The following is a 15,461-nucleotide window of genomic DNA, read 5'->3' on the forward strand; positions in this document are numbered from 1 at the left end:
CAGTGTTCAAAACTTGAAAACTTCAATGTGTGTGGCATGTGTTGTAGCTGTAATGTTTCTAATTTTTTTTTATTTTTTTTCATTTCAGGTTGCAACCTATAGGCTGCAACTTACATTTTGACTTGTCATTCAACTTGCAACTTACAAAGTTACAACTACGAGTCAAAGTCAAACTTCTTCTGGGAACAATGAGAACAATGACAGTAGCTACCACAGTGAGCCACATGATGCACAAGAAGAAGTTGAAAGCAGTCACAAGGGGGCAAGATACCAGAATAGGCATGGTGTAGATTCTAGAGGCCCGCCAAGAGAGCTGGAAAAATTTGCAAAGGGGACATTTAATCCTTTAAAACCACTTCTAATCTATGCAACTAGACTGTCGAAAAAGAATCCAAAAGTTGGTGGTGGCTCACATGATTGGGTCTGCAATATTTGTGGGCATCACTTTGTTGGCAGCTATACCAGGGTGAAGCAACACATTTTGGCTATTACAGGTAAATGAGTGAATATGTGTCCCTCAAAGAACCTGGATTCAGCTCTAAGAGAGCAACTTTGGAGGCTAGAAAGGGCAACCATTGGAAAAGGATTGTTCTCTAGTAGACATATTGATCCATCTACAAATATTCCTCCATCCAGTGCTTTATCAAAAAAGACAAAGTTTTCCACTGGTGCATCTCGTTCTTCTGCAATGGGTGGTACTGGTACAGTGTCTGGGATGTACAACATTCTAGATCGAGATGACACAGATGATGCAATTGACAAATTTCTTTTTGCTAATGGGATTCCCTTCCATGTTGTTCGTTCTCCTTATTACAAGGAAATGGCCCAAGCAATTGCAAAAATAGGGCCTTCCTATGTACCACCCGGAGAACATAAACTACGAACAACAATTTTGGATAGACAAGTGTCCAAAATTAATGCGCAGAAAGAGAGAATGAGACAAACATGGTTGAGGTTTGGTTGCTCTATTGTTATGGATGGATGGACTGACATCCGAAAACGCCCACTAATCAACATCATAGTGACATCTTCAGAAGGTCCATTCTTTCTTAAAGTTGTTGACTGTTCTGGAAAGCGCAAGGATGCATCTTTCCAATTTGAGATTCTTCGAGAAGCTATAGAGGATGTTGGGCCTGATAGTGTGGTGCAGGTTGTGACAGATGCAGCAGCAGTTTGTAGATCAACTGGGTTATTGATTCAAAACAGGTATCAACACATTTTTTGGACTCCTTGTTGTTTGCATGAACTCAATAATGCATTGAAGGACATTGGCAAGATTCAGTGGATATCAGACTTGGTGTCAACTGCAAGAGATGTGCAGATGTTTATCTGCAACCACCACACCTCCTTGGCTATGTACAGGGCTCACACGAGGAAGGAATTCCTCAAGCCCACTGATACTAGATATGCTAGCTATTTTCTCTTATTGGAGAGGATGATAGAGGTACAAGCACCTCTACAATCCTTGGTTGTGAGTTCAGAGTGGGGAAGGTGGTCAGAATCAAAGACAGACACTGGGAAGAAGGTCAAGCTTCAGGTGTTGGACAATGATTGGTGGGCAGATTGTTCTTATTTGGTGTCATTCTTAGGCCCTATTGTGGAGGTCATTCGTTACACTGATTCAAATGCTCCTAGTCTTGGAGAAATTTATGAGACCTTTGATAGCATGTTGGGTCGTGTGAAGGTAGCCATTCAGCAGAGGGAGCCCTCATTAGAGTTCTATACTTCCCAGATTCGACCCCTCATTCAGCGTAGGTGGGATTGCATGAACACACTTTTGCACATGGTAGCATATGCATCAAACCCAAAATGGTATGTTGAGAGACCTGGGAGGGTGCCTCCTATTGATGATCCAGAGGTAAAGAAAGGCTTCCTAGATGCAATTGCAAAGATGTACAGTGAGGAGGAGGGGTCAAAATTTTGAAGACAGTTTGTTCAGTTTGCATCTCTTACTGGGCCCTTCAACACACGTGGTGCTCGGGCAGATCGCATAGATCTAGCCTAAGATGACCCGATTGGTTGGTGGAGGATGCATGGGGATGGTGCTCCAGAGCTCAAAGATCTAGCCATGTGTTTGTTGTCTCAGATTGCTAGTTCCTCTGCAGCAGAGAGGAATTGGTCCACATATAGCTTCATCCACTCTATCAAGAGGAACAAGCTTACCTCTAGAAGAGCGGAGAAGTTAGTTGTTGTGCATAGTGCCCTACGTCTTGAGCATAGGAAGACACCTGAGTATTTGAAGGGACCAGCAACACGATGGGATGTTGATCCAGAGGATGATGCACAGGTAGATATGGAGGAGAGACTTGATGAGAGACAGATGGGGTTGGTTGGTGTGCCACTTAGCATGTTTGAGAATGCTAGTGATTCAGATTCAGATGGTGATATGGTTGATCCTGATTTATTCATGCAGCAGCTGGATGCAGAGACTAGCAGGGCATTACCTTGAGGCTTGAGCATTACCTTGGGGCATTACCTTGAGGCATATTTTGCATTATGCTTGTTTATCTTTTGATATGTTGATGTTCTCAGTTCTTATCATTTGTGTTATCAGTTATTCAGATTCTCACTCTATAAAATTTTGACTCTTGATGTATCAAACTTGACTTTAATCTTTTATAATTCTATAAAATTTGGACTCTTGATGTATGATGTATCAGACTTTACTTTTATAATTTTATGTTAATATTGAATATTCGCTGTTCAATATTCAATGTTCATAGTAGGAAGTGGAACATCAATATGGTTTAAACTTTAAACTTTAATCATAATGTATGATTATAAATTAGAATTTTAAATTTATTATTTTATCTGATATTATAAATTTGGATAATGTCAAATGATACTCATATCAATGATCATGCTTTGCAGCTTTTCAATTCAAACCAAATTGTCATAGTGGACTCAATTAATAAATTATATTTTATATTTATAAATTGTTAAGACCTTGACACTCCCCCACGTTTCCTAAATAATGGTAGGGAGCTTTTGCATAGGCCGCTCTAGTGCCCCCTCGTCCCGAACCTTGGTGGAACACTGGAAAAATATCGGTAGTAGCACCTCTCTACTCGGAAGCAGATATTCCGACTGAAACCTCGGATAAACACTCCGGCAGCTCCACAGCTCCAATCTGCCCCACGAAACCCCAACGTCAGCCTCTCTATGGCCCAACGTTAGACCAGCGTCACTCTGGCTTGGCCTGCGCCAGTCCTTTGGCTCTCTACGTCACCCACGCTAGCCCTCTGACGCACTGCGCAGCTCTTGGCTACCTCTGTGTGAGCCCTGGCTAGCTCTATGTGAACCCTTGGCATTTTTTGCGTCCCTCTCTCCGGCTATTGCATTGATCCTCCCAGTGCTATCTCTGCCTCTATGCTTCTACATTCACTGCCCCTCGGCTGCAACTCTAATCACTCTCTCAACTTTCTCAACAAACCCAGCCCCAGAAAGTCGAAATCTTGATCTCTTGGTGTGTTCTCCAAGTGACCCTCAAGCCTCCTCTTATACTTTTCTCGTTGACAAATCAACAGTCGAGATTAAGTCCCTAATCAATGGCTAAGATTAGATATGGCTTGATCCATGACTTTTGGACCATTCTAACACAGTTTTATATTAATTCACATTAATACTTTAATTTCCCTCAGTTTAGACTTAGGGACTCCATTAAAAATATTAATTATTTTAATATCTCCCAAACTATTTAGAATCTGCCCAAACCCTTTCTGGGTATTGGAGATCTCATGTGCCTTAGCCTCTCCACCAATTTTCGTGGCTAAAGCACATCCGATGCTACCCCAAATCAACATGACTCCTCGTACCATGACTCGCTTGATCAATATGCTTCACCAACCAGTAGTGCACATTCGCTTGATTCTCAAGCTGCTGGCTCAAATTGTGATCATGTGCAAGGCAGTCTCATTACACAAGAAGAGGAGCAGAAAGGTGAAGACACAATTACTTCCTCTTCTATGTTTCAAAATGGTTCACATCAAGACATTGGACTTCCATTCTTGATCAATTCTCAATCCGCTAATCTTGGTGAAACATCTTGCATAATTAATTCTTTCGATCAACCTCCAGTCTTGGGCTGTCATCACTCCGATGCTTCTGTATGCTGTGATGAACACCCAAGCACCTCATGTGATCTATTGTTCTCTCATGTACACTCTAACTCAGATCTAGTATGCGCATCGGTCAAAATAGACGTCCATATCGAAACTTTCTTTACACCGCAGTTGTCCATGTGTCCTACCATTCACAGCGCATCTACATGCGGCGGAGATACTCCCTGTTCTCTTACTTCTACATTTGATGAGTTATCTCCTCGATCAATACCAAGCAGTGAGGTTGTCCATGATGAGAACAGTCTCAAAGCATAGGACTCTTCCCACTCATCATCATCCTGTGTGTTGCATGAAGACAACTTGTCAAATCAGCTTGCTAAAGCTAGAAAAATTGATGAGGCTTGTGACAGAGATGGCTTTCATCCTAAGAGCAGTTTTGAAATCAGCAACAACAGCCATCCTCAAGCCATGCATGATCTGGTTCACATCTCGAAATGCAAATTTTCAATTTTGGAAATTTCCAAGACGTGCCAAGGAGTCAAGGCACTTCAAAGTTCGTTGATGGATATGTCAGGACCTCGCGACTCTAGTAGGCCCCTTGATCTGAATTAAATCTGGTTTCTCATGCACAATCCATCTATCTACATGGTTGCACTTGACGTGGATCACCGCATAAAAAATATTTACTATTCTGGGTGTGATATTTCAAAATTCCAAATTTTCACTAATGACCGAATCCACGAGTCTGTTACAGCGTGTCCGTCTTCATGCACTTCTCTTACATCTAATTCGGGTTAAGAGTGTCCATCTCTCATGCAATCATGGAATAGTGAAGTTGATGATCTCAAATACTATCTTTGTCTAGAATCATACTTATCAGATGTTTTCTTTCATGATCAGCTCCTTGGTCTTCTTGCGAATCTTGCACTTCAAATCTGCCCGCTCATCACACCAATAATTTCCTTGTGTGATGACGAGCACACAAGCTATCACACGAATCAAGTTCTTCTCATTTTACCACACCCCAACTGGCTTCACACAGTCACAATGTTGGCATCCTTCCTACATTCTTGTGATGACCATGTTGCCTGCGCAATTTTTCACCAGTTGCAGGTGGATAATTTGTCATATCTAGCGCACAGAGAACTTGTTTCCATCATTCAGAGCATTCTCAAGATTGTTCAAAAATCTTCTATGTTCATGTCAAACTGGGAATGTGGCATCTCGACCAACTCGTCTGATCTTTCTTCTATCTTGGGTGATTGTCATGCAGTTTATCATTTTCCCAACAATGCATACAGTGACAGTTGCTTCGCGCACTATGATCTTCACCGTGTAAAATATTTCTCCTCAGACTTCTGTCAAGCAGGTGAGGCACTTCAGCCTACGCTAATGGCTATGGCAGGTCTTCACTGTCTTGACATGACCAACGAGAATGATCAGATCTATCTATCTATACCAGATTCCCATCATGATCCCCTCTCTCGAATCAAGAACCCATCTTCTCAAAGATCACGAGTCTTTCAAAACAACCATCACGAATTTTATGATCCAATCATTGAATGGTTGGAACAATCTTACTTGGCAAGTCGTGTTGTAGGTAACAAGCTTAAGTCCTTCCTCGCACTTGCTAAGAAACTTGGTGCAGAAGAACCAATGTTGCACTAATCGTTATCGTGATAATATCGGCGCGAGGAAAAAATCGGTAATAATTAGGAAAAAATCGTTTGGTACAAAAATATTCATTTTTTTTCAATTTTTTTAATATCTAAACTGTCTACAACATAAAATAAATACATTGACACATAAATATGATAAAAGAACTAATATATAAGATGTTTAATATCATTTCTAGTGCTAAAATCACACATAATAGTGAAACATGTCCTAAATAGTGAGTCCGTACTCCTGAGTCCCAACTCAACCTCAAAATATCAACAAAAAATATAATAATGTATCTCATATCATAAGTCATAATGTCATATACAATGAAATGAACCAAAAAGCTAATTCCGAAGACTACTCGCAATATTCTCGTTCTGATGAAAAACTCGCGATAAAATGATAAAATCACGATAATATCGCGATTTTCACAACACTGAGAAGAACACATACTCGCAAGAGGCCTCCGAGGTTTGTTGAAAAACGGTAGTCACTGAAGAGGTAAGCATGTGCGTTGGGTGGTTGTGACACATCTTTCTGCCCACAGGCAAGCCCTTCTCTCTCGTGTGCAAGTTTGTCAAGTTTTTGTATTTTCTGTTGCACACTATTTTTTATTTGTCTTAATCGCTTTTATCTTTGTGGTTGCAAGTCGGGTACGCCTATGATGGCTTCACTGGAAATTTCATTTCATGTAACCCCGACTATTTAGTGTAGGAGCAGTAGTGTTTGCTTTCTTGTTTTTCATTGCTTTCTGGTTTGCATGTTTGTTTGCTTGCTGGCTTTGCTTGCTTGTTGCCTTTTTGCTTTGCTATTTTTCTTTTGCTTTGTTTTGTTTGCTTAATATCACGTTATTTTCGGTTTTGTCAATAATTGCTACCCTCCACTGAATTCTGGCTTTTGAATGAGTATGTGGCTGAGATACAAAGAGTCTTGTGACACTAAAGCATAAAAAATGATAGCTTGTAGGCTTGAATGTAAAAATACACAAGAGCAATTTGTAATAATAATTTATTATATATAAAATTGTACAAGTGATGATCAAATGTTACAATGAGGACTCGCATATATACCTAAGCAGGTGTCCTTTCGTGACTGGGCATGTCTTTTAGACATGCCTTTTCACTTAACTTAATGACTATTTAACATAACCAATATCTGATTATTTAATATTTACATTTATTTTATTTATTTACTTGTTATGAATTATATTCATAACATAGCCCCTTCTTTCAGAAGCTGTCCTCAAAGCTTGTATTGCTAACAATTTCTTCATCTTTGTGTTTGTCATCTAAGCATATGTAATTCGTTGTTCTTCATCTTGGCATATGTATTTTGTTGGGCACTGTCTGAATCTTGGGTTATCAATTATTTTTTTTTAATAATAATAATAATTTTTAAAAAATTAAATACTTTAATTAATTAAATTATATGGATTTAGTTTGATTTATTATATAAAACTTGGTTTTAATTCAAGCCTGACGTCGAGCCCAACAATTTCACCGACCAAGCATATGTATCAACCATCTAACTAACAAACACACATATCACCCACCTAGTGGCACTTAACCAATGCTCAACCAAAACACAACCAAATTATACATGGACCAATCGGTGTATCGAAATGTCACGGAGTTAATCGATGGTGACCCGAATTAAAAGGCATGACTTTTCAACTACTCCGCCCACCACAATTTATGCCGTATGCACAGGTCAAGGGTGTGTCGAGTGTGGGGTTTGTCTGCAACACAGTTGACGCAGACGAGCTCGATAGACCATTGCAACAGAGACAACGAGGGGAATGGTGATGGCAACGCAACTTCCTGCTCCGAGCAGCATTGTTGCGTGGTTGAATTAGCACCAATGCTTCTAGACTCCTCTTGATATTTGTCAAATCCCCTTACAAAAGCAGTACAACCAGATTTTTGTCCCTATTGGTTAGTGTTATCACTCTAATTCTGTTTCGATGCAGGAGTTCCATGGTCTGCAGCATGATCAAGTCTGGCGGGACACCCTAAAAAATCCTGCCCATTTTTATCCATTGCCTTCCTAGCTGCTTCTTCAGTGGCAAATTGCACATGTCCAAAACCTCTAAGGGAGCCATCATCCCACTTGGCCATCCAAACATCAACCACTTCTCCAGCGTCTTGAAAAAATTCAAACAGATTGTCTTTGCCAATAGAGTATGACAAATTTCCTACAAAAAGTGTCCTGATCTAGGAGTTACTGGAGTCTTTGACTTGTTTGGCATAAAAGCCTGATCCTTCTGATATTTTGGAGTCGCCAAAGTATCCTTTGCAGCTGGAGTTTGGCCTTCCATATCCTCCATTTCCTCGTCACTATCTTCCTATCGTTTAGAACCCTTAGCAAATTGATGTTTATATTTAGGTTCATCATCACTCTCCTCTAAGCTTTCCTCTCTGTTGCTGCTCTCTTGCTTCACAACTTTGGCAGGTTTTTGCCCCTTTGCCACCTTAGCAGTCTATTGCTTAACCTTTGGTTTAGCATCACTCTCATCTGAACTCTCAACCAAGCTTTCATCTTCATCACTGCTACTCTCCTCCTTTACAACTTTTGCTTGCTATGGGGTTTTAATTACCTTAGCAGCCTGCTGCTTATTAAACTTCGGATTAGAATCACTCTCATCTGAACTCATCTTCATCACTGCTACTCTCCTCCTTTACAACTTTTGCTGGTCGTTGGACCTTAGCTAGCTTCACATTTTGTTTCTTTGCCTTTGGGTCATCATCACTCTCATCTGAACTGTCCTCTTCACTACTCTCTTTCTTGGCAAATTTTGTTGGTTGTTGGGTCTTTGTTACCTTAACATTTTGTTTCTTTGCCTTTGGCTCATCGTCACTCTCATCTGAACTATCCTCTTCACTACTCTCTTTCTTGGAAATTTTTGCTGGTTGTTGGGTCTTTCTTACTTTACCACTTTGCGGTTTGGTAGTTGGTTCATCGTCACTCTCATTTGAACTACCCTCATTTTTGCTTTCTTTCTTTATAATTTTCGCTGGTTGTTGGATCTTGGTTACCATTTTTGGTTTCATTTCTTCGTCACTTTCAGAGGTTTCTTCCTCACTGCTACGTGTACCCTTCTTAAGTGGCTTGGCCAGAACAACCTTTACTAGTTGTTGTACCTTCGTTGCCATTTTGGGTTTTGGTTCTTCGTCACTTTCAGAAGATTCCTCCTCATTGCTGCTTGTATCCATTTTAACAGACTTTGCAGGAATGCCCTTTACTGGTTGTTGGACCTTGGTTGCCTTTTTCAATTTTGGATCCTTGTCGCTTTCAAAAGTTTCTTCCTCACTGCTACTTGTATCCTTTTTATCAAACTTCACAGGAACAACCTTTACTGTTTGTTCACCCTTGGTTGCCATTTTTCGTTTTGGTTCCTCGTCACTTTCAGCCTTCACTGATGGTTTTGTTTCCTCACTGTCGCTATCATCTTCCTTATTATTGATTTCCTTTAGACATGCTTAAACTTCTACACATGATTTTTCTAATCACTGAAATACTTCTTGAATTTTATTAAACTGCTCAACACAATCAGGATGTGAACATAATGGCACATTGTGCGACAAACAACGTTCAAATACCCGCATGATTATATTGTGTGCCATGGCTCTGATACCACTGAAGCATAAAAAATGAGAGCTTGTAGGCTTGAATGTAAAAATAAACAAGAGGTATTTGTAATAATAGTTTATTATATATAAAATTGTACAAGTGATGATCAAATGTTACAATGAGGACCCAGATATATACCTATGCAGGTGCCCTTTCGTGACTAGGCATGTCTTTTAGACATGCCTTTTCACTTAACTTAATGACTATTTAACATAACCAATATCTGATTATTTAATATTTACATTTATTCTATTTACTTACTTGTTATGAATTATATTCATAACAGATACTGCAGGACTTGGTCAGTCTTGCGTCCGCCTTCTCTATGCTTGGTTATAACCTTCGACCAATGAAGTCTTGACAGAAAATACGAGCCGTCTGCAAGGGGAGCTTGGGTCCAACCATGAACCTGTGTCCACACTGGGAAACCCCATGCATGTACTTAGCCTTCTGCTCTATGTGTTCAAGCTCATCCAACTAGTAGAAATGGAGAAGGGGAAAATCTAAACGAGCAAACCTATGTCAGAGGTCTTACATGCTTCTCTGAAGGAACAACCTCTTCTGCTCTCAATAAGTCGGGATCCCTCTTCCACCCCAAAAATAAATAAGTGCCTATGCACAGTCCTCTTAAAAAATACAAAGGCGAAAGAAGAGAAAGGCTTCCTGCACAAAGAGGTGAAGCATGCAACTCCACCAGGTCACTGACCAGGCTCGCTGGCAGTGGAGCAATGCATGTGTTTCTGCGTGACTCCGCCAAGGTACTGTCCAAGCTTGCTGGCAGCGGAGCAACATAAGAGATGAAAACTTATACTCTGAAAAATTTTAACTCGCGAGCCAAACTACCCTTCCCAATTTCAAAACACTGTGATCAAGCTAAAACTTGTTGTTGTGTTTGACTAAGTTGGCGAAAGGTGAACCATGTCTGTCCATGGGGTAAGTGGGGAAGCCGAAGTAACCCGCACAACGATTCAATACTCCCTGAAAGACCAAGGCCCTATGCTGTCAATGGACCAAAACAGAGAAGTTGGAATTCAACCAGTGTGTCGCCAAGTGTTGTAGCGGCTACAACACCCTCCAAAATTTTGGTCTGCATCCAATTTCAGAGCCTTCCTTGGGCTTTTCCTTGATTAGTGTTATTTGGGAGCGGGAACTAAAACGGGTGCAGGAGAGACATTTTCAGAAGCCCCCAATTTGGGAGCGAATCCCAGAGTTTTTTTTATATAGTATATATATTTTTTATATTTTGATACATGTATGTCAACAAAAACATGTAGAATGATGAATTAGATATAAAAAACATAAAGAAACATAGATTGAACAATATAACAACAATCATCTAGAAGTTATAATGTTCATCAACCATGTCCACAAGTTAGTAACATAGTAACATACAACATATTGAGTCTCATGATTCATCAATCTTAAAGTTTCCAACTTTTAAAATTCAATATATAACATTTATCATCATTGATCACCAAAGTTGTACTTGTAAGCTAAGTGTAACCATTACAACAAATAATATCTAACATGAAATGAAATGTTTTAAAATGAAATGAAATGAAACAACTTTCAACTTTCATGAAGCATCATATTCATAATTCATTACTAATGAGTTATAATTGCCAACTTCAAACTTAAATTGTCATATATTGTTTAAAAAAATATCATAATAAATATGAAACAGTCAATAGTTATAAAAACTTCTAGAAACCAATGTTGTTAAAAGCGCGATCGGGATTAAATCGGCGCCGGGAATAAAGCGGAAAAAATCGGCAAAAGCGGGTAAAAAGCGGAAAAAAGCAGGAAAAAGCGTTTGGCACAAAAATATTCATTTTTTTTCATTTTTTTTCAATTTTTTTAATATCTAAACCATCTACAACATAAAATAAATACATTGACCCATAAATATGATAAAAAAACTAATATATAAGATGTTTAATATCATTTCTAGCGCTAAAATCACACATAACATTGAATCATGTCCTGAATAGTAAGTCCTGAGTCCCAACTCAGCCTCAAAATATCAACAAAAAATATGATAATGTATCTCATCATGTCATAATGTCATATACAATAAAATGAAAGTCTAATCCTATTGATTTCCTCTGCCCCTCTTGCGAGAAAATGGCACAACTTTCTCTTTCCCTCTAGATGTAGAAGCTGGTGCCTGTGCTGGTGGAAATGGCAGTGGAGTCTGACGTGCTCTAGAAGCTGAAGAACTAGTAGTAGCAGCTACAGGAGGCTGAGGTAGACGGAGACCACATCCTCTACCGGTGGTAGTGGTAGCCCGGGTAGGCGGTGTCACCTCCTCCTCCTGCTCCTCCTCCTCCACCTGCTCCTCCTCCTGCTCCTCGTGCTCCTCCTCCTCCCCCTCATCCTGCACTAACCAATCATCAGTGGGATCCATGAGAGGCCTCTCGGTCTCAACCCTCCATTCAGCAGTGGTGTCAATCCCATCCAATGAGATGGCTTCCGTATCAGGTGTCCTCTCTAGTTGTCTCACCCACAATCGAAGATTGTAGTAGACATAGACCATGTCATTAAGTCTATGGGACTCCAACCTGTACAAAGTTAATGAAATAATAATTAATAATTAATATTATAAAAAAAATATTGTTTAAAACTTTAATGAATTCAAAAATTTATTTGGAAATTTGCAATATTTTAAATGTTTAAGTGTTAACCTATTGCGCTTCTTGTTGTGTATTTTTTCAAATACACTCCAATTGCGCTCACATCCCGAGGAGCTGCATGTTTGGCTGAGGATGCGTACGGCAAGCTTTTGCAAAAGGGGTACTCTGCCACCATACATCTTCCACCATGCGTCTACAACAAAATTACAAATAAAATTTTAAATAAACATAAGAAAAAAATGGAATTTGAAGAGACAATGAAATTTGAAACAAAGTTACAAAGTACAAACTAAAAAATACCTGGCATTTTAATCGTCCTATCAGTGACAGCCATCTCAAAGCCAAATGTGCCACCTGACATCTTATATGTCACAATTTGTCTAGAGATCTCTATACGTTCTTCTGGAGATCTCACCATCTTCTGGACACAGGTTAATAATCCTTCCACGACCTCAGCATCAAAATCAAACCCACATGCATAAGAAAATGCAGGGTTCAGGAAAAGCCCAGCAGCATGAATGGGACGATGGAGTGTGTTGTTCCATCGCTCATCAATGACTTCCCATAGAAGGAGTTGTCTCTGAAACCCATCATCTCCCTTATCATCATAGTAGGACCGAATGGCTTCTTTGGCCCTGTCCATGGCTTCATACAAATAGCCCATTGCGGGCTTCTCACCATCAACCAACCGAAGAACCTTTACCAAAGGTTCAGTAACAGCGCACACCTCCTGCACTCCCGCCCAGTAGTCTTCCTGGTATGAAACTAGTCTGCACACGGCCTCTCCTTCTGGTTTGCGGCTCATTGACGAAGCACGCCACTCCTCTGAAAGAAACATTCTCTTCAAATCCCACATAGAATTCAAGAGGGATTGAAGAGATATGAAACTCGTCGCAAACCGTGTAATGGCGGGGCGCACCAACTCTTTGTTGTTGGTGCATTTTCTCATCAAGCTAAGCACAGATGTGTGATTGTAAATAAATTTTGTGATGCTTTTTGATGAGTCAACAATCTCTTTGACAAAGGGAATTTTCCCTATGTCCTCTAACATCAAATCAATACAATGGGCAGCACAAGGTGTCCAAAATAAAGTAGGATGCCTGTCCATAAGCATTCTACCAGCAGCAACATAATTTGCAGCATTGTCCGTTATGACTTGGACAACATTTTCTGCACCCACCTCCAAAATAAACACATCCAGCAAATCACATAAAGTTCTTGCATCTTTGATTTGATGAGTTGCATAAATAGATTTGATAAACATAGTCCCCTTGGGACAACTAACCAAGAAGTTTATAAGGGTTCTCCCCTTTTGGTCAGTCCAACCATCTGACATAACAGTGCATCCTGTTTGTGCCCATGATGCCCTAAAATCCTCCAATCTTTGGGTGCAGTCACACTTTAAATCTTGAAGAAGTCGGCCTCTGAAATCATGAAGAGAAGGGATTTTGTACCCCGGGCCAACACTGGCAATAGCATCAACAGTAGGTTGGAAAAATGGATTATTCCTTACAATGCTGAAAGGAATATCACTCCAGAGGAGAAATTTTGTCATCAACCTGTCAGCTTGTTCTTTTTCAGTTCTTTTTAGCATTGAACCGATAGTTGGTTGTGAACCAGGTGTGGTTCGAGGAACAAAATATGATGATGCAGCTACCGGATTGACTGACGCTGCAGTAGAACCAGTGCCACTTGGCCCACTTCCTTCAGCTGACCTTTTTAGTTGCCTTTTGAGTTCTTCTTTGGCCTCTCTAGTGTGCTCTAATTCTCCCAATGCTCTCATGGCTCTTTGGATAATTTCAGGATTTGTATTTAGACAGGGCCCCACATCATGTCCAGGGATTTGTGCAAGGTGGAACTTCAACCTGTACACCCCCCCGAATATCTCCTTTCCACACAACTTGCAATACAAGTTTTGTCTATCATTCGGAGTTTTAGGTTCACCATATTCCCAGAAAGGATCCAATTTCCTTGGCATGTTTGTTTTTGAATTTTGAATTTGCAAACCTATGGAAAAATAAGGATTAGGAAATAGGAATTTAGGATTACATAATACAAATTACAATTTAGCATTTACAAAATTACAAGTTAATTATTTCCAAAATCCCAATTTCCAAACCCAAGTTACCCAACCAAATGCCAATGGCAAATGCCAAAAAACAATGAAAATTCAAAAAAAATAAACAATGTTTAAAAAAAATGAGAAAATAAAAATAAAAAATTGGTTCTCATAGTCATAACAAATTACCCATCCCAAATCAATGAAAAATTACAAAAAATTCTTTAAAAACAATGAAAAACAAAGTTTTTATAGAAGCAAAACAAAAAAAAATTAATTTACATACCTTTTTTATGGACAAATTGGTGATCTTGTCTTGGATTTCTCCTAAAAACACTTGGATTCGCTCCCAAATTCGACGGAAACCCTTCAGCTCCTCTCCCTCACCTCTTCTCCTCCTCCTCCGCGCGGCGACAGCATAATGACATAAAAAAAAATCGTTTTTGCCTATTAAAAGCCCGCTGCCCCGCGCCTCTGCGATTTTTATGGAAAAAATCGGTATAAAAAAAAGCCGCGATTTTTTGGGATAAAAATCGCGATTTAAGTGGCTGGGGGATAAACTCGCGAGATTTTATCGCGATTTTAACAACACTGCTAGAAACTAGAAAAGACAAGTAAATCTATTATCTATTGCTTATGCTTGGGCCTCTTGCCACCACGAGAAATGTCTAATTTTTTAGTCTTATTGGAAAATCAAGATCTTTGTCATTAATATCACCCTCTAAGCGTTAATATCCAGAGGTATCTTTGTCACTACCTCTGTATCTGTATAGGGATCTTTGTCATTAATATCACCCTCTAAGCATTAACATAAGATAGAAAAAGCATTACATGTCAAGTCAAGATTTTGTTTGAGTGATCTGTACATTTTTAGGAGGGTCATGATAGAGGAGTTCGACAACCAATGTCACTAACATCAAGGTACATAGAGGGATTGGTTCTCTTGATTAAATACGAGTTCCATACCCTAATACATGACAAAATTCAATGGAAACATTGCAATCCCCCAATCTTTAAATCCTGAAAAACTGATAAGTCTGCTGGATTTTGAATGAAATCTAAAATTCTACTTTCTCCATATGAAATCCAATGAGGTCGGAACTACTCTCAAACATCCCGAGTCATTTCATGGTAACGTTAAAAATTTAAGTAAAAGTGACATTCTCCTTAATCTTCATTATTCTCCTTAATCTTTATTTTCATCCTTTTACTTTAAGAATTTAACATTACCATGAATCGCATATCAATACTAGGGCCATAGGCTTGACCATTAAGCTGCCCCACTCAAAACTTATTTGTTTCTTTGAAAAAAAATTGCATTTGGTACATTACTGCAAAAAAGGCTAAATGCTCCCGAAAAGGCAAGAAGCATTTTTTTTTAGGGAGCGCACTCCCGAGGCGCTCCAGAGCTGCTCC

The 15,461-nt window shown here is 39.5% G+C and overlaps 2 protein-coding genes across 5 annotated transcripts in view; both read right to left on the reverse strand.

Moving 5' to 3' along the window:
* LOC149242031 (putative monogalactosyldiacylglycerol synthase, chloroplastic) overlaps positions 1-15,461 on the reverse strand; it is a 374,275-nt gene that overhangs the window by 45,167 nt on the left and 313,647 nt on the right. The window lies entirely within an intron of this gene.
* Positions 11,288-14,233, reverse strand: LOC149242032 (uncharacterized). The gene is made up of 2 exons (XM_089367619.1): positions 12,038-14,233; positions 11,288-11,914 (listed from the first exon to the last, which is right to left on the reverse strand). The coding sequence occupies exon 1, from the start codon at positions 13,962-13,964 to the stop codon at positions 12,276-12,278; it is 1,689 nt and encodes a 562-aa protein (XP_089223745.1). The 5' UTR covers positions 13,965-14,233; the 3' UTR covers positions 11,288-11,914; positions 12,038-12,275.

This window comes from Pinus tabuliformis, chromosome 8 (assembly GCF_031772625.1).
Source record: "Pinus tabuliformis cultivar Carrire ecotype Pingquan chromosome 8, CPIR1, whole genome shotgun sequence".
Classification (NCBI taxonomy): Eukaryota; Viridiplantae; Streptophyta; class Pinopsida; order Pinales; family Pinaceae; genus Pinus; species Pinus tabuliformis.

What these genes read in the sequence shown, in the direction of transcription:
- LOC149242032 (XM_089367619.1), bottom strand. Translation starts at nt 13,964, where the DNA reads ATGCCAAGGAAATTGGATCCTTTCTGGGAATATGGTGAACCTAAAACT.